At 40.8% G+C, this 25,749-nt stretch overlaps 1 protein-coding gene across 1 annotated transcript in view; it reads left to right on the top strand.

Annotated features, from left to right (window-relative positions):
* Window positions 1-24,570, top strand: part of MYO15A (myosin XVA) — a 125,974-nt gene extending 101,404 nt beyond the window's left edge. The window contains exons 54-64 of the mRNA XM_074201942.1: window positions 640-722; window positions 1,743-1,873; window positions 6,100-6,194; window positions 6,958-7,035; window positions 7,810-7,906; window positions 8,948-9,108; window positions 12,281-12,414; window positions 14,135-14,268; window positions 14,723-14,856; window positions 15,628-15,768; window positions 22,467-24,570. Of these exons, the coding sequence (XP_074058043.1) occupies window positions 640-722; window positions 1,743-1,873; window positions 6,100-6,194; window positions 6,958-7,035; window positions 7,810-7,906; window positions 8,948-9,108; window positions 12,281-12,414; window positions 14,135-14,268; window positions 14,723-14,856; window positions 15,628-15,768; window positions 22,467-22,568 (1,290 nt within the window). The 3' untranslated portion in view covers window positions 22,569-24,570. The remainder of the gene's footprint in view (window positions 1-639; window positions 723-1,742; window positions 1,874-6,099; window positions 6,195-6,957; window positions 7,036-7,809; window positions 7,907-8,947; window positions 9,109-12,280; window positions 12,415-14,134; window positions 14,269-14,722; window positions 14,857-15,627; window positions 15,769-22,466) is intronic.
* Window positions 24,571-25,749: the final 1,179 nt, after the last annotated feature.

The raw sequence follows: 25,749 nt of genomic DNA, 5'->3' as shown, positions 1-25,749 counted from the left end.
TGGAAAGGGGAATAATGTATCAAGTTGGGTTGGAAACAGGTCATGAAGAGCTTTAAAAATTAAAAGTACATATTTTTTCCCAGGAATCATAGAGAGTTTACTGAGTAGGGGATTGATCTTGTCTGTCCTGTGCTTTAGAAAAGTCACATTGCAGCTGTGGTAGGATGAAATGGAAAGGGAGGAGATCTGAGGCAGGCAGACCAAATAGGAGGCCTTTGTAATAGTCCAGAGAGAGGTGACAGGGCTAGAACTAAGGTGGTGTCTGTGAGGGTAGAGGAGAAAACATCAGTTTTAAGAGATATGAAAGTAATATATTAAGTTTTTGGCTTGTAACTAGAGACCAGTAGGAGGGGGTATGAAAAGTGATAAAAGCATTGTATTTGAAGTTAGAGGACCTGAGTTTGATTCTCACCCCACCACTTAATTCTGTATATAACCTGAGCAAATATTTCATATCCTGAAGATTTTGTTTCTTCACTGGTAAAATGATGGGGCTGGATTTAATGACCTCAACCATCTCTAAAATTATAATCCTTTTATATGTAAATATAAAAGTATGTATTTATATTACATAAATACACACACATATATACATATATATATATGTATATATGTAAAATTATAAGTCCTTTCTTTCAGCTCTGCAGGGACCACGAAGTGCTTCGAGATGAAGCCTACTGCCAGATCTTGAAGCAGATCACAGACAACACCAGTACTAAGCCGTGAGTGAGGCCCCCATCCGTACACTCTGGAGCACAGAAATCTTCTGGCCTCTCTCTGTTTCTTTCTTCCAGACTTGAAGTGACTGTAGAATTATGACGGATATTATATTCTCATTTAGAGAACCATCCCAGACTCCAGGCTGGCTCAATCGAAAGCTGGGGATGAGGAGAAGAACAGGGCAAATTCTAAGTTCTGAAGCATTTATTCAGGATAATTAGCAACTCATCTTCCACTAGTTCTTTAAATCAGGGCAGGGAACATCAGGCCTGAGGGTCATTTGGTCTGGTCCTGCCACAGCAACTGCAGGTAGAACTAACAATTCAATAAATCTAGGAGCATTTTAGGGGTCAATTAATTAAATATTTGACCAAATTTAGCAGACAAGTGATATTATAAATGCCCAAAAGGCCCTAGGCAGAAAAGTTTAAATAGGGCAGAAGATGTAAATTGCCCCATAAGCTTCTGGACAAATTCCCTATATTTATCAGGCGGTGGTGTAATGATGCTGTGATCCTGAGGTTCCCGGCCTACTCCATTCTAGATCTAGCCCCTTTTCTGTGTTTCTCTCCCCTCCTTATCTACCTCCCTCTTCCTTTGTTCCTCACCCACTCTCCATTTTTTATCTCATCCCCTCTTTTCCTCCTTCTCCCTCCCTTCACTCTCTGAGGTTTTCACTTTACCCTTCCCAAGAGCTTTAGAATCACTTAAGTTCAAAACTCCCGTGTCCAGCCATCATACCCAGGAGAAATACCTCTTTGCAAGAGCTGAGCCAGCTTTAATAATGTGAAAACACATTGGGACGGCTAGGTGGCGCAGTGGATAAAGTACCGGCCCTGGAGTCAGGAATACCTGGGTTCAAATCTGACCTCAGACACTTAATAATTACCTAGCTGTGTGGCCTTGGGCAAGCCACTTAACCCCGTTTGCCTTGCAAAAACCTAAAAAAGAAAATAATTTGAAAACACACCTATTAATTCTGGGTCATCAACCGAATCTAATGATGGTACCTACCTCAACAGGGACAGCTGCCAAAGAGGCTGGAGGCTGCTGCACATCCTCTCAGCCTATCACAAATGCTCAGATGTCCTTAAGCCATACCTCTTCCAATTCTTTCAGGATGTGTGCAGGAGTCCAGGCTTACACTTCCAAGGTGAGTATTCCTGAGAGACCAAGCTGATGGTGGGGACATTAAATCACCTTTCCAAGGTTTAGGAAGCATTTGCCAGATCATGGAAACTGTGACTATCAATCAGAGCCATAACTAAGCAACCCTAGCTCTTCCCCAGGACACTATAATTTAGAATGTGCTGCAATCATTTAATATTCCTTTTGCAGTTTAGAAGTTCTAGTTTGGCCTCTAGTTAGCAAGAATGATTAGTTGACCTAGAAAGCTATATCAGATGGGTTACTTCCTTCCCTCCAACCCATTTCCCTTTCTACCCCAAGTTGTAGCCAGGGTATTGACCTCTGCTATTCTATATTTCTCCTCCTTTTCACAGTCCAACTCCTAAAAAAATCATTCACATATTCATTGTCTTTACTTTCTCACTTCCTAGTCCACAACTGACTTCTATTTTCTCACTTGTTGAAAACTGCCTTCTCCAATGTTCCCAATATGCAATGATTTTTTTCTCATTCTTTATCCTTCTTGATTACTCTGCAATATATGACACTATTGACCATTATTTCCTTCTACACCAGAGGTTTTTAACTTTATGTTAATTTACAGATCCTTTCTTAGAATCATATTTTTTTTTAGGTTTTTGCAAGGCAAACGGGGTTAAGTGGCTTGCTAGGTAATTATTAAGTGTCTAAGACCGGATTTGAACCCAGGTACTCCTGACTCCAGGGCTGGTGCTTTATCCACTGCACCACCTAGCCCCCCCTAGAATCATATTTTTAAATAATTAAAGGAAATTCCAAAATTCAGTTAGAAGCTAGTGAAAATTAAAATATTTTTTCCATTCAATTTCACAGAACCCCATTTTACTTTTTTTTTTTTTCAATCGCCAGTGGTCTAGCATGGTGCCTGGGAAATTGCAGACACTCAATAAATGCTTGCTAAAACTGAAAGACAAACAAACAAACTCTAAGAGTAAATGAACAGAAAAAAATAAAAGATAGAGTTGCATACTTAGGCCACACCCAGGCAAAAGTACAGAACATAGCTGAACAGGAGGAACAGGGAAAAGTGGGATAGTGTCAGCCTGAAAAGCCCTTGAAGTCTGGGTTCCATTTAGTGAGCAATACAGATTCACTAAATCAAAATTAAGCTGTAGGTGAGCCATAATTGGTAATACTTGTGATCCTATCCCAGAAGAAAAAGGAAAAGGACTTTCTCAGGATCCTTCCAAACAATTGGCTTCTTCCCAGAACCCTGCCCTGGGCCACCTATCCCCTCCCCAATTCTCAGAGATGATATCTGAGCAGAGGCTGATCACTGAACTCCTATTTATCTTTGAAAACCATTAAGAAGGGAAGGAAACCCTCTGAAACTTTTTCCTTCCCCCATGGAAGGAAGGTTAGGAAGGGGCCCTCTTTGAGAGTTAGGAAATTGAGACAGGAAATCGCTATCTCTCCCATCTTCTCTTTGCAAAATTGTAATGATGCCTACGTTTGTCCCTGGGGGCTCTCATTTCTTTCTTCTGATCCTTTCCCTCTTTTTAAGCCCCCCTCCTTACCTTCAGACCCTTCTAGTCCACATGCTAATTAGGGATTCCTCCAGAGAGAGAAAAATTTCTGATAGTCTCATTCACACTGAGATGTTGGAGACTGAATGGGCTTCCCTTCCTGTGCTTTGTATTCTAATGGAAGAATGTGGAGAGGGCAAGGCTTTTAACCTTGAAAGATGAATGGCACCTGGTAGGGAACATACCTTGGGGAAGGAGGAGGTGCTTTACTGTGCCTTTCAGTTCCTCTCAGTTCACAGTTCTGTAGCTCATAATTTATTGTGTTTATGTTTAAGGTGGTAAGTTGGTTCAGATTCAATTCCAATTGTTCAACAAACATATATTACAGGTACGAAAGTCCCTCTGGTGTAGTAGAAAGAGGACAAGATTTAGCTTCAAAAGACCTGGTTTGAAATCCTGCCTCTTTCCCTCTGTGACAAGGAAATTATTTAACCTCTCTAAACTCAGTTTTCCTTCTCTATTAAATGAAGAGGTTGGACTATATAATATCTAAGATCCTTTCCAGTTCTCAATCTATAATCCTATGATGTGCTAGACCAGAGAAAATGTCAGCATTGTGGTCTTGTTTCTCTTGGAGGGAAGACAGGAATCTGGTCTGGATCTGTGATATAATTGACATGGGAAATTCCTCTTTTGGAAACTCTCTCTAATTGACATATTTGAAATCATTTCAGTCTTAGAAAACTTCCTAAAGTCCATGGTCACATAGTGAGTGTCTTTCCTAACTCTAGCGACAACCTCAAAATATCTGGTTTTGTCCAGTTCAAAGTGAGTCTCTAAGAGTTTTGTTCTTTTTTAAATTTTCTGCTTTAATTCTGTTTTATTGAAATCCATTTTATATATGTGAATGAGGTTAATGTGCTACATTGGAAAGAGCATGGGGTTCAGAGTAGACCCAAGTTCTTATCACATTTGTTCCCGGTTTGGGATCTGTCCTTGGTGCTGACTTCTCTAAGAACTATGTAAGTCTCCTCCATTCAGTACCTTCTTTTCTTGACAGACTTGGACTAGGGTAGAGCTTCTTAATACTCTCTCTCTCTCTGCCGCTGTCTGTCTGATACTCTCTTTCACACAAACACACACACACACACACACACACACACACACACAGAGTTTAGTGAAAGAAGTCAATTCTAAGGAAGTACAGTTATCAAAATATTTAAGAACAGATTTATGCCTGTTTTGTATAGTCCAACCTCCACATTTTATAACCTAGTTACTAGATGATCTCCAAATTCCTTTCTGATTTTCACATTATATTTTTGTTATTGGAAGCTTGAAAAGGGAGTGAGATTCATTCTGATTTTGACGTTGGAACTCAATTGCACCAGCAGCAAAAGATAGTGGAAAGGAAACTGGCCTCTAGGTAAAAAGACATAGCTTGTGTCCCACCATTGAACCAAATTGACTATGTAGTCCTGGGCAAATTACCTAATCCCTCAGTGTTCTGAACAAATCACCTACCTTCTCAATTCTTTAGGCAACCCTCTAAGACTAAGTTTCCAAGTCAATCTGTGACTTTCATCCAGTGGAATCACATGTCTAAACTCTTTCAATCTCTAGTTCATTTTAGGTCTAGTACCCTGACTTCTACACCCTAGGTTTGTATCTCCAGTTTCTTAGTAAGTCTTGATGAAAGGATGAATGAAGAGTAGAGGAAGCAATGCCCAGAACTTCTGAGAAGTCCCCTGCCTTAGCGACAAGGGGAATGGGAAAGGAGACAGATTTTGAGAGGAGAGAACTCTTTTATCACCTGACTTTTTCTAAGTGATGAGCAGGAAAAGTAGGAAGATTTGGCAAAATGATAAATTGACTAATCCAAGGGAGGTGGAGGAGAGGAATACATTCTCAGGAAGGAGGAGAGCCTTGTGCAGAAGTGCAGGAACAGAAGAGGAGTGAAAGCAAGAAGGTCCCTTTGAATTGTCATGTATATGTATATGTGATATACTAATCCAAAGTCCCACAGATAGTAAATGATAGAGCTAGAATTTGAACTCAAGGATTCTGACTCCAATCCTATGTTCTTTCCACTTCAATATGTGAAGGGGAATAATTTAGAATAAGGCTAGAAAGATAGGTTGGAGTCAGATTGTGAAACAACTTAAGGGTCAAATAAAGGAGTTTGACTGAGAGATAATAGGAGCCACGTGGTCAAATCTGTGCTTTAGGAAAATCACTTTGGCAGCTCTATGAAAGTGATTATCATTATTATTAGATTATTCCTTTGAAACGGTGGGGATGGAGATGGGTGCAACCATAGTATCTTTTATAAGAGCTTTTTCCCCTGAGAAGAGCAAGAGACAGCAATGGGAAAGATGTAAGATGAGAAGACAATCAGAGGGGTTATGTAAGACGGGCTTAGTAGAGGTTCAATTCCAGTGATTCTCAAACTTTTTGATATTGTTCAAGGTACAGTATTATTCTTTACTGAGACTACTCTTGAGCATATTCATGTGATTACAATATCATTCCATACAACTGATGGCACACCTAAGCCAAAGCTGAGGAATGCAAAGTTGAGCAAAGAAGGCCAAGGAAGAGAATATCAACTCTCTTTTAGAACAGAAACTGGTTTTTTTTTGTCACATAATGGATATTTAATAAATATTTGTTGAATTGAGAAAGTAAATTTGTGGGTAGAGGGGGGAATGGTAAATAACTGTTGAGCATGATGCAATGTTGACAGGGATTGCAAAGGCCTGTGAACAGAACCTTCAGAAAACCTTCCTATTTGGTGGTCGAAGTGAGCTTCCCAGCAACATGGAGTTGAGGGCCATATTGGTAAGTAAGAAAGATGGGAGAAATGCAGGTGGGGGTTTCAATTCCAGCCTAGCCCAAGGACATATCCTGGATTAGTCTCTAGGTTTTATCACGCAGCCCAACTGCCTCCCATGTGCTCAAACACTTAGTTGATCACTTTAATCACCTAGTCTGAACCAAGGACCTACAGTGGACCTAGTCCAGCACAGACACATAAAGATATAGAAAGTAGTCCTTACCCTCAAGAGGCTTACAGACCAATTGAAAAAACTCATGTATATGAAAGAATTAGGGATCAGCTTGGAACAGTATATAGTCAAGGACCAAGGTGAAGAAGATTAAGTACTATAGAAGTCGAAAAAAGAATTATCATGTGTCCTAAAGGGATCAGAGAAACCTTCTTTAAAAAGATGGCTTGGAAAGGTATATAAATCCTTGAATGGGACTCTGGGATAAGTCAGCATACTCAGGGTACTCCTACTTCCATATGTCTAGGACACCCTCGTGTTTCCCAATACACTCAGTAGAAAGAGCTCCCTGGAAAGGAAGAAAAAACTGTATTCACAGAATCACATGATTTAAATTTGGAAGAGATCTCAGAAACATTCTAGTCTAACCCATATCTTTAAGGAACTCCTAGCTGTAATTGGAGAGTAAAAGGAAGAGATTTGTCTCTCTGGAACTTCTATGTTCTTCCCATGTTTATGCCCCTCTGAGAAATCAAAAGATCTACCTCCTTTGAATTTATGTCCTCTCCCCACATTCATTCCCTCCTCACCCGTAGGCTGGCCGAAGTTCCAAGAGACAATTGTTTCTCCTTCCTGGAGGACTTGAACGCCACCTGAAGATTAAGACCTGCACGGTAAAGAGAAGACCAGACCCCAACCTTTCAGTTATTGAAAGAGACATAGCCCTTTACTCCTCCAGGTCAGATACTCAGATGAGGATTTCCTAAGACCCCAGGTCCACCTGATTTTATGAAAGGAGATATAGGACTTCAGGTATAGGGGGGGGGCAACATCTATTTCCAATCTTATTACACATATTCTTCTTTTCCTGCTCTATAATCCAGGATCCAGCTAATCTAGCCTATTTGTCATATTCTCCATACCTTTGTACAGTCTGGCCCCTCCACCCCCAGAGGCAGAATTAGGACCTGGGTTTTCCTGTTTTCAAGTCTAGCATTCTTCCCTAAGGGGGAGAGATGGTATTTCCTGCATGAAATGGCTTCTCTCCTCACTTTCCCCTCTTAGAATTCCTAACTTCCTTCAAAACTCAGCTTAAACATCACTTTCTATATGTAATGTTTCCTGGTCTCCTCAGCTGCCAGCACTTGCCCCATAAAAATAACTTCAGAGGTACCTCTAGTTCTTCAATAGGGGAAGGGCTCTTTCATGTATTCCTCAGAACCTAGCAAAGCACTTGGTCAGTGGTGTGTACTTAATAAATGTTGTTGGTGATGATGAGAGGATCAGGACTCTGGTGTATTCCAGGGGGTCCTGCATGACCCCTTTTGCATTTTCCCCACAGAGGAGCTCTACTCCTCTGTCATTGCCCTCTTTCAGCTTCCCTGATAGGTATCTGATTACAGGGAGTAATTGCTCATTTGCTCCCCTAATTGGGATTCTCTCTCCAGGTGGCCCTAGATGTAGTTACAGAGATCTGCATTGAGATGGGCCTGACAAGGGCTGAGGCTGTCAGTGAATATGTGATCTTTGCTGTCACCAATCAAGGTAAGAGGCTGGAGTAGAAAGGAAAAGACTCCTTCAGCAAGACTTCTCCTGTCTGATTCTTCCCCTCTTTACCTCCAGTGCCTATGATGGTCTTCTCAGGAAGTGATTTAGGGTGAGGAGAGAAGACTTTGATCTAAGACTTTGATCCCTGCCCTGAATCCCTTGACATGGAGACCCAGGATTTGACTCTAAGAACAGAAAGTGAATCCCCTTGACGGTGGCTATTTATGATCCTGTGTTCCTAAGACTACTTCCTGGGCCTGGCTGGCAGGAGGCCTCAACTTCTAAAACAACAGGGGAAAAAGTCAGACAGGAGGTTTAAAAATGCTCCAGAAAGGGAAATCTTATAGCTGGGGGACAGGGATTGTTCAGGGCCACACAACCAAGTCGTTAGTTCAAAGGCAGAATTGGGACCTGGGTTTTCCTCATTTCAAGTCTAGCATTCTTCTCTAAGCCATGATATCTTTATAGTTATAAACATAAATCAAAATGCAGTTATTGTTATCGTTATTGTTCAGTCATTTCATTCCTGTCCAATTATCTATGACTTCGATTGGGATTTTCTTGGTAAAAATACTGGAGCAGTTTGCCTTTTCCTTCTTCAACTCATTTGATAGATGAGGAAATTGAGGCTACAGGGTTAAGTGACTTGCCTTAGTAACAAGCTAGTAAGTATCTGAGGTCAGATTTGAACTAAGATTTTTCTGACTCCAAGCCTGGGGCATTTTCCACTGAGACACATATGCTATCCATGAAGGTAGAGATTAGGTCTTACTGATCAATCAACAAGCTTTTGGGTATCTTAAATATAATAGACACTACTGAGGATACAAATTCAAAAGTTCCTGTAAGAAGCTTACATTCTACTAAGTTATTCATTAAACATACCTCTACCAGCACTGAGTACAATACTCTGCATGCAAAAATAAATAAAAATGGTCTTAATAAATCATAATTGTGTTAGAAAGAACCAAAGAAATAAAAATATTGAATACGTATATCCACCATACATCTTCACTGCTCTGTGGTCTCCTTCCTCAGGCCAGAACGTCTGTCCCTTGAGCCGGCGAGACTACATACTCGATGTAGCCTCGGAGATGGAGCAGGTGGACAGTGGCTACACCTTCTGGTACCGGCGCATCCTGTGGACACAACCACTCAAATTTGAGAATGAACTCTATGTCACCATGCACTATAGCCAGGTATGCCTTCTCATGTTTCCCAGCTCTCAGCAGGGGTGGGAAGGAGAGGAGGGAGATGGGAACTGAGAGACCAGCTTGTCCCCCCCCCCCCAAAAAAAAAACATTTGTTATTAAGGGCCAGTGAGGATAGGAAGAGGAAGGAGAAAACTTTTTTAATTAGTGTGTCCAAATAAATCAAGGCAAGTGTAATGAAAGGTACTGCCCTTTTTATCTTTGGGAATGAACTAGATGATAGATCAGATTATTCCTTTAGTGGGAAGATGTGAGGATGGGTACAACTATATTTTTTATGAGGACTTTTTCCCCTAGGGAGAAGGACCCCTGGGTAATTAGTGACTACTAGATGGAGCAATGCCCAGCCTGAAGTCAGGAAAACTCATCTTCATGAATTCAAATCTGGCCTCAGATACTTACTAGCTGTGTGACCCTGGGCAAATTCACTTAGTTTTCTTCTCTGCAAAATAAGCAAGAGAAGGAAATGGCAAATTATTCCAGTATCTTTACCAAGGAAACCCCAAATAGGGTCATGATGAGTCAGACATGACTGAAATGATGACCAAAAGCATTCTAAGATGTAAGAAAGATTCCCAAGATTCTAACCTAGTAGAGAATCTTACTTGGGTAGACTTGACCCAAAGATTTTTAGGGAGGAGATAGTATAGAACCACAACCTGAAAGTTACTTAGTCAACCTGAGTAGTCTGTTAAATTACTTTATTTATTATACTTTTTATTAGGTTTTTTAAAGATATTCTCATTTGCCTGCATTCCTATACTTGATTTCTGTGCATACTTTCCTTTTCCTTGTGGATAAACACTGTAAACTTCACTCTGTAGACTGACAATGGGAAGAAGGGAAAATAGAGGTGGTAGTCAGGGTAGATGCCACAGCTGGCATCAGAATGAACAAGCAGCTACCAAAGGGGAACAAGTCATAGGTTTGAGTGCAACAGTTCTCAAACCTGAGGAACAAGCAGAGCCAAGGAAAAAAATCAGGGACTTTGATACGATGCCTCAGGTTGAGGTTTAAGGGCTTCCTGTCGTTTATAAGTATAGCTTTTATATCATTATCCCAACTCTCACATCCATTCTTGGCATGGCTTCCCCAGAGGGCTGGTTAGCTACATCTCTTCCTCAGAGCTCTAGGGGTGCCCTTGTAGTGGGTAGCAGGATGTCTTTCCAATGCTATCAACTGGAGTCCCTGTTTCCTTTCCATCAATTATAGTTAGTATCTATTGACAGGCAATCACAATATCATGAGACTTAATGTGAAAACCAGGTTTATTACAAGAGAAATGAACACATACACACACACACACACACACACACACACACACACATTTATATATGGAACCCAAAGAGTCTTTATAGAATTTTGCATATTGATGACAATACAGCAAAAGGAGGAGGAGAAAACAGGAAGGGATGTGGCATGGGAGGGGACAGGTGCAGTGTGGTGGGAAAATGGACAAAATCGCTCCCCACGGGGAGGAGCAAGGCAAAACCAAAAGCCACATTCTTTCCACTAGGGAACTGCTAGCCTATGAAGAGAAAAGAGTTTGCTTATCTGCAAAGGACCCTAGCTGTACAAGCAGTTTCCCAGACGGGCGCAGACTGACTGGAGCCTATCTTACCTCCCAGGGACATACAGGGAATCTAACTTGAGATACAAATAACAAGTTATATCAGCTGGGGCTCCTTCATCCTTGACATGTTCAGGGCCTCCTGCATGCTTTGAAAAATATGGCAACTCAGAAAGACAAGTTCAGCCCATAACATACTTACATCACTGTTTGACTCAGAGATTAATCCCCTTAACAGCCCATAACATACTTCTATAACTGTTTGACTCAGAGAGACTCTGTGCCCTACTATCATTTTAACCATTTAAGGTCTATTAGCTGTTACAAAAGGATATTTACAGAGAAGATATAGTAATAAAATTTACAAAGAATTTTCACTAAGACCAGAAGCCTCCTTTCCCTTCTACTAACCTCCTCCCCCATCACTTCTACTGGTCCCGGGAAAGTGGACTCAAACTTAAAACATTCACCTATGTCATTTGCTTCTGAACAAGTCACTCCCTTTTATCAGGATATAATGTCTCAGCTATCAGGTTCTCTGGATGGGTCAAACCCTGAGCATGTTGCTGCTCATTAGCTGCCCACATATTCTGGTATATAAAAAAGGCCCCAGATATCCACAGTCAAGCATGGGCCCATGGTAGGGAGAAAAAGTCATTGGTACTCTCCCTAAGATTTATGTTAAGTTATATACTCATTGGGTCCTTTCGGGTTCAGCAAACAGTTACACAATCCCTTCTTCACCTTACAGTTATCAGAAAGGAAAAGGTCTTAAGGTACCTGACCATGTGCCAGAGTAGAAAACAGAGCCCACCATGATGCACACTCAGATGCAGGCTCATTGCATCTCCATGTGTTCCTGGGCTCTCACTGGTTATTCCTGCATGAGATAAGATTAAAGTCTAACTTTCTAAATTGGTATTCCATGCCCCCCACAATCTGCCTTGATCCACCCTTTCAGTAATCTTTTTTCTCTAATTTCTCCCCTATATGTGACCTATACACAATTCAGATTATTCTTATAGAACCCAAAGACCAGACTCATTCTTAACCTCCATACCTGTGCTCACATTGCTTCCTTTTATTAAAAATAATGATATCTGATATTTAGTTAGTATTGAAAATTTTATAGAGGTACCTTACCACCAAAGCTTACAACAACCCTAATAGGTATAGGCAACAAGTTAGTATAGATAGTGTTCTCTCCATTTTGCAGATTAGAAAATGGAGGCTCAGAGAGGTTAAGTGATTTGCTTGTGGTTAAATTGTTAGTATATATATCAGAGGAAGGATCTGAACTCAGGTCTTCCTGACTCTAAGTCAGATGACTTTAATCACTTTAATCACACTGCCTTTAAAACTTTCCCTCTCCTCTCTCTCACCCTTTCAATGTTCTGCTTAAATATCACTTTCTCCCTTGTCACCCTGATCTCTTCCCTATTCTGAATTCCTACAGCATTTAGACTTTACCACCCACTTTGGTATTTAATTCTGTTCTGTTTGATATGATTCTCTAGTTGTTCTGTAGGTGGATAAAGTAGCTCATGAAATAATGTGTGTTCCTCTTATGATTTCTTCCTCAATTTCTAGGTCCTGCCTGATTATCTAAAGGGTCTCTTCAACAGCTTGCCCACTGAACAACCCAGTGAACAGCAGCGACAACAGGTGTCCAAGCTAGCTGCCCTCCAACATCGTGCTAAGGACAGTGTCTATCTGCCCAGTGTGTAAGGATCCATATAATTCTATATTTATTCTCTCAGAGGTGTTCAGCTTCCAAGGAAAGTGAGAGAAGCTGCGATCCTGAATTCTGGGATCCCACTGCCAGTAGCTATAGTTACTCAGGAGTCCCCTTTCTATATCTTATCTAATTCAATGAATTTTCCTTGCTTTGATCCCAGTCCTGAGACAGGTAGTAGTAGTAGTAGTAGTAATAATAATAGCTAGTATTTATATAGTGCCTTAAGATTTGCAAAGTACTTTGCAAACAATATCTCATTTTATCCTCACAATAACTCTAAGAAATTATTACTATTACTACCTGATGATGCTTTATAAAAAAGTTGAAAGAGTGAAAGTCATATTAAAAGCAGAATCCAGAGAGAGAACAGTGACACTAAAACTCAGAAGGGAGAGAGTATTCAGAAGAAATAAGTGTTAATGTTGTCAAATGATATAGAGAGATCAAGGCTTGAGAAAAGGCACTTAGATCTGACAATTAAGAGATCAGGATCACTCTGAAGAGAGCAGTTTTGGTTAGGGAATGAGACTGGATTGCAGTGTTTAGAAGAGAGGAGAGGAAGTAAAAGTGATGTGTGTTGACAGTTTTTTTAAGGAGGTTAACTAAGAAAGGGAGGAGAGTTTTAGGATGGTTACTAGTTAGGATAGTTTGCTTTGGTAAGGTGTTAGGTATTGGGATGTTTTTTTAAGATTTGGGCACATTTGTAGACATCAGAGAAAAAGAATTTAAATGGAAAGAGATTCAAGATGAGTGAAAGAAGGTGATAGTGAGGTTCATCTGCTAGAGAAGACAGGAGGGGAAGGAATCAAGAGTAGATGATTATACATAACATATATCAGATTACTCATTCTCCTGGGGAGGGGGGAAACAGAGAGGGGATATTAGAAAAATGTGAACTCAAAACCTTACAAAAAAGGTGAATATTGAAAACTATCTTTGCATGTAATTGGAAAAAAGTAAAAAGTCACTTCATCAAGGGCTGGAGCAAAAGAAGACAGTAGGAAATGATGTCAAGGGACCTTGAGATGTAAATAAGGGAAGATGATGAAGCTCCCAGAAAATGACCTCAATTGTACAAAGGTACAAATTGTACAAAGGTACAAAGGTACAAGTTGTACAAAGGTACAAATAAGTCCAAGTCCTTAGCTGAGAGTGGCAGTGGGGAAAGGAGTACCATGAGAGATTTGAAGAAAGAAAAGAAGGGCTCAATCGGCAGTATACCCAGTCAGCCTGGATATTTGAATTTCTCTATCTCCATTCAACAATAAGTGAGTAGGACAAAGGAGATAGAGGAAAAGAACAATCTAGGGTTGGGTTTTCTCAGGATGTGAGTGTTGACAAGACAAAAGAGCAAGGGATTTGAGAATATAGGAAAGTACCAAGTTTAACTAGTTCACTAAAGAGTCAAGATTGGGGAAGGAAGAAGAATGTAGCCAGAGCAGGTGTGATGCCTGGGAGAGTACAAGTGGTTAGCTAATTGAAGGTCATGGTGAAGATGAATAGGTACAAGAGGATCAAGACATGGGGAGGGATGGAATGATAAATTATAATCATATATGGAATTTTATTTCTCCCATCTTGAAATGGAAGAGACAGAGATCAGCTACAGTGACTCTTAAAAGGAAAGCCACCATGGCCCTGAGGGGGATGGTCACTCTTCCACTCACCTCACCTCTAAATCACTGTGCTTCTGCTTCTGCCTCTAGCCGTGAAGCCCAGGAGTACATTCCACCCCAGTTCTATCGCACATTGAAGAGTCAGGTCTGGCTGAACTTGGTGATCCAGCACATGCAACAGATCCAGGCCCTGAGCCCCCATCAGGCAAGGGCCCAGTTCCTTGGTAAGAAAAAGGGGAAGAATGAGTCAGGTTGGAATTGTGATATCCATAAGAGAGCCAAGGATGCAGTCATAGGTTGAGGCTTAATCCTAGTCCTAGCCAGTGACCCAACCCCAGTCATGGACTGAGGACCTTAATCCTAGAAGCAACTGTACTGCCAACAACAGATTGAGTCCTTGGGCCCAGCATAATGTGAACCTTTGAGTTACCTACCTATGTCCCAAATGATAAGAGACTGAAGATTAGGCAATATCAGTCAATAAACATTTATTAATAGCCGACCATGTACCAGACACTGCTAAAACCCATAGTTATACATGAGTGAATATGCCTGTATTCTGAGATCTGCCTTCTGATTGCAGCTAATATGTCCTAGATGGGTCCCCTGCCCCCATATACACTCTTCTCCTTGGATGCTTCATGGACATGGCTCTCATCTCTCTCCACTCCTCCACAGGACTCCTCAGCGCCTATCCCATGTTCGGTTCCTCCTTCTTCTTCATTCAGAGTTGCAGCAACAACACCGTGCTCACACCCTGCATCCTGGCTGTCAATCAGAATGGCCTCAACTTCCTCAACAAGGAGACTCATGTGAGCTGGGTCTCAGGCCATAGAGGGGAGGGGGAGAGAGGAGGCTCTCAGTGGTTTAGTTGGAGTAGAGGAAGTCCAATTAAGTGAAATTGCTTCTAAAAAATGGATAAATAATAATTAAACTTCTCTTGTTATTTCCAAAGCATTTCCCCATTCATCATTTCATGGAACCCCACTATGGCAGACATACCATATGATGTCACTTTAGGCAGAGAAGAAAGGTCAAGGCTCAATTCTACAAAATGATTGGCAATTCTTTTATTCCTTCCTAATTAATTCTTTGTCCCATTTATCCCAGTAGCTGTTCTAAATCTTCTCCCCTCAAACTTCTCAAAACACCTCCTTCACCTTTTCTCAGCTAAGGACTGGACTCAATTGTATCTTAGCAGGGAAAACTGAGACCATTTACCATGAGCTTTCTCTTCTTCCCTTCCTACATCTCAAAACCCCTTGATGTCATCCCCAGCTACGTACTAATTTACTCCAGCCTTTGATGAAGAAGTGGCCTTTGTGATGATTCACACTGCCTTCCTTTTTACAGTGTCTACAGGTGCTCTGAAGAGGGCCCCCCCCTTACATGAATATTATTATCTGTATTTTACAGGGAAAGATACTGGGCACAGTGGCATCCAGCCAAACAGCATTCCACCTATCAAAGTTGCCAAGGTTACCGGGTTGTCAAGGACTCGCTCTGCCTGCCACACTGCCTTAGGCCAACCCAGGAGATGGTGAAAATCCCTAGTCCTAATCTTCTCCCTTTTCACACTTTAGGAGCTGACAGTGAAATTTCCTCTGAAGGAAATTCAATCCACAAGAACCCAAAGACCCACAGCTGGTTCCAGCTATCCCTATGTAGAGATCACACTGGGAAACCTGACTGTACAACGAATTATGCAACTGCAGCTGGAGCAGGTATGAGGCTGAGAGAGGCTGCTGAGGAGGGGGAAGGGCACAGCATCCGCATTGTGGCAGGCATCCTCAGTTTCCTACAGTACAGTACTGAGAGGCAGATAAGGAAAATATTATGATTCTCATTTGATAGTCGGGTCTGTGACATCAAGTATAAGAGGTTTAGCGACTTGCCTTCTGGCAAGGTCACAAAGACACTAGTTACAGAAGCACAGAATCTCAGAATTGAGGCGGGAGGGACTTTCAATTTGGCCCAACCAATACTTGAACAAAAATAACCTTTACAAAAAAGCTGACAATGTTCACCCAGTCTCTGTTTGAGAACTTTCTTCAGATGGGAAACTCTCCACTGATGAGGTAGCCCATTTTCCTTTTGGGTCACTTTCATAATGAGGAAGTTTTCTCTATAGGGAGGTGGAAGGGGTTTCTAGAGCTTCCATCCATTGCTCCTAAATTTGTTCTCTGGGATCAGATAGACTCATATAACTAGTCATTTTTACTGCATGGCAAACTTGCAGTCACCTATTGTATACCCTTAAAGTGGGAGGTACCCAATAGGCACAATTTTTAGTCTTTAGTCTGTTTCAACTTTTTAAGAATTATTTTTGGAAAAAATATTTTGATGATTATATTTCAATGGAATTGATTTCTTTTGTAATCCTTTGTGTTTTGTTCTATTCCTTTTAGAAACGTGATTCTGAGGAGGGTTTCACTAGATTGCCAGACAGGCCCATGACACAAAAACAGTTTAAATACCCTTAAGGATTCTCCAGTTCTTTCAACAAATCTTCACATAATACAGTCTTAAAGTCCTTCACCATCCTCACTGTCTTTCTCCATTCATAGTCCAGTTTATCATTATCCTTCCTAAAATGTGGTACTTGGTATAGAACGCCCCATATGTGGTCTGACAAGTAATAGACTAACATCACAAGCCCCTTTCCAGTATATCATCCTGCCTTTTGGAAAGGATCCAGGGAGTTCCCAAGAAGGATGGAGCTCCATAGTAGGAAAGGAAATTCTACTTATGATAAGAAAATCCCCTTCCTCTATCAAAGTGTCTGTCGTTGACCCTGTCCAGTTGAGAGAATGCCAAAGTCCAGAATGACAATCTTTCAAATATCAATTAAGGGGGACAACTAGGCAGCACATGGATAGAGCACTAGCTCTGGAGTCAGGAGGACAGAGTTCAAATCCAGTTTTGGACACTTTAATAATTACCTAGCTGTGTGACCTTGGGCAAGTCACTTAACCCCAATTAAGGTTAAGGTCAGTTAAGGTAGTTATCATTTACCCTACATTACACACATGCTCTACAGTTTTTTGGTACCCTGTCTAAAATGTAGTACACAGAACTAAATTCATTACTCCAAATGACATCTGACCAGGATTCTTACTTCCCTCATCATGAATACTATGCTTTTCTTAATGCAATCTAAGACTTCAGAAGAACTAGTGTTTGACTACATTTGTCCTATCTTATAATGTTGATTTTTTTTAAAGATATATAAGAAGGGGCGGCTAGGTGGCATAGTGGATAAAGCACTGGCCTTGGAGTCAGGAGTACCTGGGTTCAAATCCAGTCTCAGACACTTAATAATTACCTAGCTGTGTGGCCTTGGGCAAGCCACTTAACCCCATCTGCCTTGCAAAAAAAAAAAAACAAAACAAAACCTAAAAAAAAAAGATATATAAGAAGGAAGCATATACATCTTTACTCAATCATTCTGTTGTCTTTCTTGCTTGATTTTATTTTTGTTTTTGTTGATCCTTATCTCAACTTTTGACATTCTATATGCTAGAGGAGAAGAAAGTTATCACCTTATCCATCTCCCTCCTTCTTCTTGCTTATCAAGCCAATATATTCCTATTAAACCAGACCAATAGATGTTCCTTTTAAACTAAAGTATTTAATGTTCCTGTGCCTCAAGACATAGGGAAGTTGGGAGGCAGAGAAATAGTAAATTTGCAGAGAAGAGATAACTAAACCTGGGCTGCTGGTGCCATAAATCCCTACCATAGAGGTAGGGAACATTTGAACTATGAAATGCTAGTGGGTTGGATATTGAATTCATTGCTTTAGAGGAAGATATTTATCTCCCAGTAACTATAGAAGGACTGAAACCCTCTCCAAAGCAGAATGTAAATGGATTTGGGATTATACGCAATTTTTCATTACCCATATCTCTTTTCCCCCATATTAGCACTAATAATGATAATGATAATGATAATAATAATAATAATAATAATAATAATAATAGCTGACCTTCATTCTCAAAGAAGATTATGGCATCAGGGAGGTGATGCCATGACAAGCATACATGAATTGAATCTGAGTGAGAGGATGCTGTGCTAAGTCACCAGGCTCACTTTCTCTGTCGGAGTCATCTGGGTCCAGTGGCCAGATAGGAATCAGGATGACTGGAGAATGACTCTGGATGTGAGGCAGTTAGGGTTAAGTGACTTGCCCAAGGTCACACAGCTAGTAAATGTCTGAGGCTGGATACGAACTCCCAAACTCTTGGCTCCAAGGCCAGTGCTCTATCCACTGTGCCATCTATATTAGCACTTAGAATGTAAGAGCAGCAAGTGGTATAGTGAATAGAGCATTGGATTTGGAATTAGGAAGACTCATCTTCATGAGTTCAAATACAACTTCAGACTCTTATTAGCAGTGTGACCCTGAGCAAGTCACTTAACTCTCTTTGCCTCAACTCCTTATCTGTATATGAGATGGAGAAAGAAATGGCAAACTACTACAGTATCTTTGTCAAGAAATGGGGTCATATATCTCTTCGACTTTTTGTCTCTTCCTTAAGGATATGATTTCTCTCTCATCACACTCAATTTGGATCAATGTACAACATGGAACCAAAGTAAAGACTGACAGATTGATTTCCATGGCGGGGGGGAGTAAGATTGGGGGAAAATTGTAAAACTCAAATAATATCTTTAATAAAAAAAAAAGAAAAGAATAGCAAAACAATGTTTGGAGAACAAAGGGGATTCATTTGAGGGGTCTTCTGTGCTCATACTTTTCATAAAAATACTAAGATATTTTCATTTCTATTATGCTAACTATTAAAAAATATAACCCACTAAGAAAAGAAAAGAGAAGAAAAGAAAAGAATGAAAAGAAAAGAAAAATGGGGTCATAAAGAGTTGGACATGATTAAACAACAGCAACAACAATACCAATTGCATAACAGATTGGGACCAGGCCTCCTCAGCTTGGTACTGGATCCTGAATTCAGGGAAAGATGGATTTTTAATGCATTAAGAGAAAACAATTAACATGATATAAATCAGGATACAGGATTAGATAATCTGATTTTTAATTGGAGGAAAGATAAGGGCCTTCTGAGTTGGGAAGGGGAGAATAGGCAGGTGCAATTTTCTAAAATAAGAAAAAGAGATGTCCCGCTCCCCTCCCCAAGTGTCTGTATTTAATCAAAGGAACAAGGAAACAGTAACTGATTGACTAGTATGGGGAATGAAATGCAATATTATGAGAAAAATTATTTTCACCAATCTTTAGGGTTCAGTCAGAGTAAGCTAGGTTTTAATTAAGGGTCTCTAAGCAACAAGTAGAAGTGATCTAGCTTCCCAACCACACAGAGTTAGATTCAAACAATGCAATAAGGCTTTCTCATAATTCAATAAAGTTTTCTCACAAGACAGAAATTGGACTACACCCATAATTGAATTGAAAGGGAACTGAACTAGCTCATAATTCCCTCACCCATTATGCCTCTATCTGCCCTCTGAGGCCAAACAGATCAAATCTAAATACTTTTCCACATGACAGTCCTTCAAATAATTGAAGATAGCCATCATGTCTCACCATGTTGTCATGAAGAAGCTAATGTTCCCTGTTATTCACATTTCTTTCTTTCTCTGTTATTCACATTATTTCTTCAGGGACTTCCCCAGTCCTTCCACTGTGGGGACTCTGTGGAGCAATAACTTTAGTTCGCTGATTTTTTGTTGATTGAGCCAGTGGAATTACCTGGGGTTCTCTTGGGAAAGTGTCCAGGTCCTAGGACTAGTACAACATACCACACAGAAGGGATTTGGACCTGAACCTCTTTGCTCTGATCTCTGCCTTTCTTTCTAGGTGCTGAATTCTTCAGTCTTGCCCAAAGGGGTTGACTGCCTCAGACCAGATTACTGAGCCCCTGCTGCATGGATTTTCATAGAAATCATAGAATACTAGGATTTAGAACTGGAGTACCTTAAAGGCTGACTAGTCCAACTCTCTCATTTTATTTTATTTTATTTTATTAAGATTTTATTTATTTTGAGTTTCACAGTTTTCCCCTTAATCTTACTTCCCCTCCCCCCACCCCCCACAGAAGGCAATTTGCCAGTCTTTACATTGTTTCCATGTTGTACATTGATCCAAATTGAATTTGTTGAGAGAACAATCATATCCTTAAGGAAGAAACATAAAGTATAAGAGATAGCAAGATCAGACAATAAAAAGCAGGTTTTTTTTCCCCTAAATTAAAGGTAATAGTCCTTGGTCTTTGTTCAAACTCCACCATTCTTTCTCTGGATACAGATAGTATTCTCTATCACAGATAGCCCCAAATTGTCCCTGACTGTTGCGCTGTTGGAATGAGTCCATCAAGGTTGATCATCACCCCCATGTTGCTGTTAGGGTGTACAGTGTTTTTCTGGTTCTGCTCATCTCACTCAGCATTAGTTCATGCAAATCCCTCCAGGCTTCCCTGAATTCCATCCCTCCTGGTTTCTAATAGAAAATAGTGTTCCATGACATACATATACCAATTTGCTAAGCCATTTCCCCAATTGAAGGGCATTTACTTGATTTCCAATTCTTTGCCACCACAAACAGGGCTGCTATGAATATTTCTGTGCAAGTGATGTTTTTACCCTTTTTCATCATCTCTTCAAGGTATAGACCTGTAGTGTGTCATTCAGCAATACTGAATACAGTATTACAAATCATGGGTCTGACTAGTAGAGGATGGTGAGATTATCTCCTTTTTTTTGAATCTATACCTCTCTTAATATCACTCCAGATATTGTAGTGGTATTGCTGGATCAAAGGGTATGTACATTTCAACTCTTTCATTTTAGAGATGACAAAATTGAGGGCTAGAAAGGGCAAGCCTCTGATCATGGGGTGCATGGTGGTCAGTGGCAAAGCAGGGACTTGGACCCAATGTCCAATAAAATCTAGATCTCCTTCTGTCATATCACACAGTTTCTTTTCTCTGAATCCCTGATAGGGAGAGGGGCTGAATTTATGATTTTACTCTTAGGTGAATAAATTCCCTTCACCATTTTTAAGAACTGCCTTAGAACACTGAGAGATTAAGTGACTTGAAGCTAGTATGTGTCAGAGATGGGTCTTCCTGACTTTGAGTCAAGTTCTCTATCCATTCTACCACACTACCTCTCATTCCAAGACCACCCACCCCCAAAACAGCTAGGAAATCTCTAGGCCTCTGGGAGGAGTCTGCTGCTCATCTCCTTGGTCAGTAGAATCCAAGTCAAGTGCAAATAAATAGGCTTCCTTTCAGAAGCCTGGACATTTATATTCTACTATAATAATTCTGTCCTTCATTCTCAAAGAAGACCATGACTTCAGGTAGGTGATGACAAGCAAGGAAACTGGATTTGAGTAAGGGAGTGCTGTGCTAAGTCACCAGTCTCACTTTCTCCTCTAGAGTCATCTGGATTCAGTGGTCATATATGAATCAGGACAACTGGAGATGACCCTGAATACAAGGCAATCAAGGTTGAGTGATTTGCCCAAGGTCACAGAGTTAGTCAAGTGTCTGAGTTTGGATTGGAACTCAGGTTCTCCTGACTCCAGGGCTATTGCTCTATCCAATTACCTAGCTATATATTATATATTATACATATATACATATACATATATATATAATTTAAAGAATATAATATGTAATATATATTTTATATATTGTACAATATATAATATATATATTACATATTATATTCTTTAAATTATATAGAAAGAATTAACTATATTATCCTGTATATGAACATAATATACATATATACACATACACTTGTAAATACATTCAGAGAGAGAGAGAGAGAGTTCTATTGCTACCCTATCCTCTGCAAATACCTTTATAATAATAATGTTTGTCCTTCATTCTTGAAAAAGACCGTTGCCTCAGGAGAAGTGATGCCATGACAAACACATGAATTGGATTTGAGTGAATGAGGGGGGCTATGCTAAGTCACCAGCCTTACTTTCTCCTCCAGAGTCATCTGGATCTAGTGGCCAGATTTGAATCAGGATGACTGGAGTTGACCCTGGGGATGGCCAGGCAATCAGGTTTAAGTGACTTGCCCAAGGTCACATAGCTAGTAAGTATCTGAGGCTGGATTCAAACTCCTGTCCTTCTGACTGCAAAGTCAGTGCTCCATCCATGTAGCTGCCCTAAACACCTTTAAGGCAACTATGAAAGGATTCCTGGTCAGAGAGCTTAGAAATGAGGGCAGGGGGCAGCTAGGTGGCACAGTAGATAAAGCATGGCCCTGGAGTCAGGAGTATCTGGGTTCAAATCCAGTCTCAGACACTTAATAATTACCTAGCTGTGTGGCCTTGGGCAAGCCACTTAACCCCATTGCCCTGCAAAAACCTTAAAAAAATGAAGGCAGGCAGCACTTGACCATTTTCCCTTCTATCTCTTCAGGGCCTGGAACTGTGCCGGGTTGTGGCTGCACATGTGGAAAGCCTTCTGTGTGCCCGAGAGAAGCGGTTCACCCTTCCTCCTAGTGAGATCACCCTACTCTGATTTGTTTCAACGTCTTCATCTTCCTTGGCCACTGTTGCTGCTCACCCAGCTCCACCCAGGACCTATGGACAGTACATGGTTTGACTTCATGTTGACTTGGCAGAAGGGCTTCAGTTGGAGTACTCCATGGATCTGTATCTGGCCATGTGTTATCATTTTTTACCGGTGAAATGGACAAAGGCCTTCATGGGATGCTCATCAGATTTTCAAATGAAGTCAAATTAAGTGAAAGAGTTAACATAGTAGATGACAATGTCATGATCTTAAAAAGCTCTAGAAGGCATTGGACTGAATTTAGGGAGATGAAATCCAATAGGAATAAATAATAAGTCTAAAGATAAATTAAAATAAATAAATGAGAACACTTGAGATTAAAAAATCAACTTCATAAATATAGTACAGGGGAAGCATGGACCATAAATTCAACATGAGTCAGCAGTATGAAGTAACAGCCAAAAAAAGCTAATGCAATCTGGAGTGATATTAAGAGAGGTATAGATTCAAAACAAAAAAAGGAGATAATAATCTCACCATCCTCTACTACAGTCAGACCATGACTTGTAATACTGTATTCAGTTCTGGGAATCATTGTTTAGGGAAAACTTAGAGAACAACTAGGCTACTAAAGGGCTTTGAGTCTATGTCAAAAGGAACAGAGGGTGCTTGCCTGGAGAAACTAAAAGAAAGCAGAGACCCAATAACTCTCTTCAGGTTTTTGAGATCTTTTTATTTGGGGCAGCTAGGTGGTACAGTGGATAGAGCGCTGGCTTTAGAGTCAGGAGGATGGGAGTTTGAATCCAACTGCAGACACTTGACACTAGTTGTGTGACCTTGGGCAAGTCACTTAACCCTGATTGTCTTGCATCCAGGGCAATCTCCAGTGGTCCTGGTTCATATCTGACCACCAGATCCAGATGACTCTGGAGGAGAAAGTGAGGCTGGTGACTTAGCACAGCTCCCCCTCCAATTCATGTGCTTGTCATGGCATCACTTCCCTGATGTCAGGGTCTTCTTCAATAACCAAGGACAAACATCATGGACTTAGTAGATGAGAGCGATTAGGTTTGTTCTATTTGGCCCCAAAAGGCATTACCAGAAGCAATGGCTGGAACATTTTAAAGGGGAAAATTTAGGCTTGATGTCAGAGAAAACCTTCAAACAAAGAGAGCTATACTAAAGTAGAAGGGGTTGCTTTGAAAGGTTCCTCCCCTTGGAGGTATTCAAGTAGAGGTTGGATGATCCCTTATTGGGTTTATCACAGTGAGGATGCCTTTTCAGGTACAGATTAGATTAGAAGGCTCCTTTTTACTTTGAACTTCTGTTCAACCCTGTGCTTCTTCAATTTTCCTCAGACAATTCAGGAAGACTGGGTCTTCCAAAGGAATTTTCTACAAAGCCTGGCTGTCAAGGATCAGAGTCATAAGACTCAGAGAACACCACTTTAAGAGAAGCATGAGGATTCTGAGTTAGTCTCAAGAAACAGGAACCAACGGGCAGCTAGGTGGCATAGTGGATAAAGCACCGGCCCTGGAGTCAGGAGGACCTGGGTTCAAATCTGATCTCAGACACTTAATAATTACCTAGCTGTGTGGCCTTGGGCAAGCCACTTAACCCCGTTTTCCTTGCAGAAACCTAAAAAGAAAAAACAAAACAGGAACCATTAGGGCAGATCCCTTATGTACTCTTTTCAAAAAACATGACAGTCCTATAAGGCCATCCCTTTAAGTTTCATTGCCAGATCATGATGCCCTCCCCTAAAGCCTCTTCTGGGCTATAAAGGACTATCAAATAGAGAAAGGCTAAAGGAAGAGGAAATCTGAGTCTGAGTCTAAATGAGGAGAGAATGAGAGAACTAATGGAACCAAGTTGGCATGGGAAGACTTCAATCAAGCCATCCACCAACAATCATTTATAAATCACCATAAGGAGAAGGAAGAATTTCTAGTGAGTTTTAATTTAATCCTGAAAATGACTGACTACCTACTAATGATTGTGTGTTGACTCAAGTCCGCCTTTTTAGGAAGCCTTCCCTCCAATACTCTTCAATAAATGAATGTTTTTACTCAGCCTAGGAGGATAATTGACCCTCTCAATACCACTGTCTCTTCTGTAGCCCCATCTGAGCTCTTCCCAGTAAAAGAACAAAGCTAGTCTATAGAGAAGAGGTTGATACAGATTCTTTAGGAAGGGTCTATGTAGTTCTTATGGATTAGGAGTAAGCATAGGAGAGAATAGGAGGATTAACCCATGGGCTGAAGGGTTTCTTTTCCATTCATCTTTAAGTAGTTAGGTTGAAGAAAAGACTAAATAGATAATATAAGAAACTGAGCAGTAGAGTGATGAACTTGAGTAGATAAGTATTGTAGCAATTTTGATCCTGAAGCAATTTTCCTGAGCCCAGACTGGGCAGAAGCCAAGAGTTTTGGCCTTCTAGGCAGTGACAGAAAAAAATCTGAGCAGGAAGGACCCTGGTACTGCCCCAGTTTTGTGGGGTTTTCTGTCCTCATCATGTTCCCCTATTTTTCACCTCCCATACCTCAGTGATCTTTATTTCTCCTTGTAATTTGTGTGTGTGAAATAAACAGCAAGTAAAGACATAAAGGTTCCTCTAGAACTGAGGGCAGGAAAGTCCCCAGGCAAAATTGAGAAGATGAAGGGGTTTGCTATCAGGCTGCAGAACCCCATCTTCTCTTAGTTCCATCCATCCTTCCCAGCTCCTTTTGCTCCAGACCTTTCCCTGGTTTCCTCCATCCCTTGAAACTCTCAATTAAGATGGAAACAAGTCAACCTGTTCCCCATCCCAGGGAGTATTTATATTTTAACTAAGACCTCCAAAGCCTTGAATTTCAGGGAAATGAGAGCAGACAGTAGTCGGAGTCCTGTGCTCTGAGGAAGGAAGGAGGGTGGTATGAAAGGAAGGAGCAGGGCATGTAAGGGGACTCTGGCAACAGTGTGTGCTGGTTTCCAGGGGAGCTCTGGGTGAGTCAGCTCCTGGCTGGGAACCAGGATGTTCTCAGCTATTTCTCTTGTTCCTGGTAAAGCCATCAGCCAATGCATGGCAAGAAAGGGAAAACCTAAGCATCTTCCTATAAGCAGAACCAAGAAAATCATTGCCTACACAGCGCCAGCATGGGGCTGAAGCAGATTGTGAAACACTCCGGACTACATCATCACAGCTTTC

This window comes from Macrotis lagotis, chromosome X (assembly GCF_037893015.1).
Source record: "Macrotis lagotis isolate mMagLag1 chromosome X, bilby.v1.9.chrom.fasta, whole genome shotgun sequence".
Classification (NCBI taxonomy): Eukaryota; Metazoa; Chordata; class Mammalia; order Peramelemorphia; family Peramelidae; genus Macrotis; species Macrotis lagotis.
The sequence above is the reverse complement of the archived record's forward strand: the minus strand, read 5'-3'. Positions and strand labels throughout refer to the sequence as shown.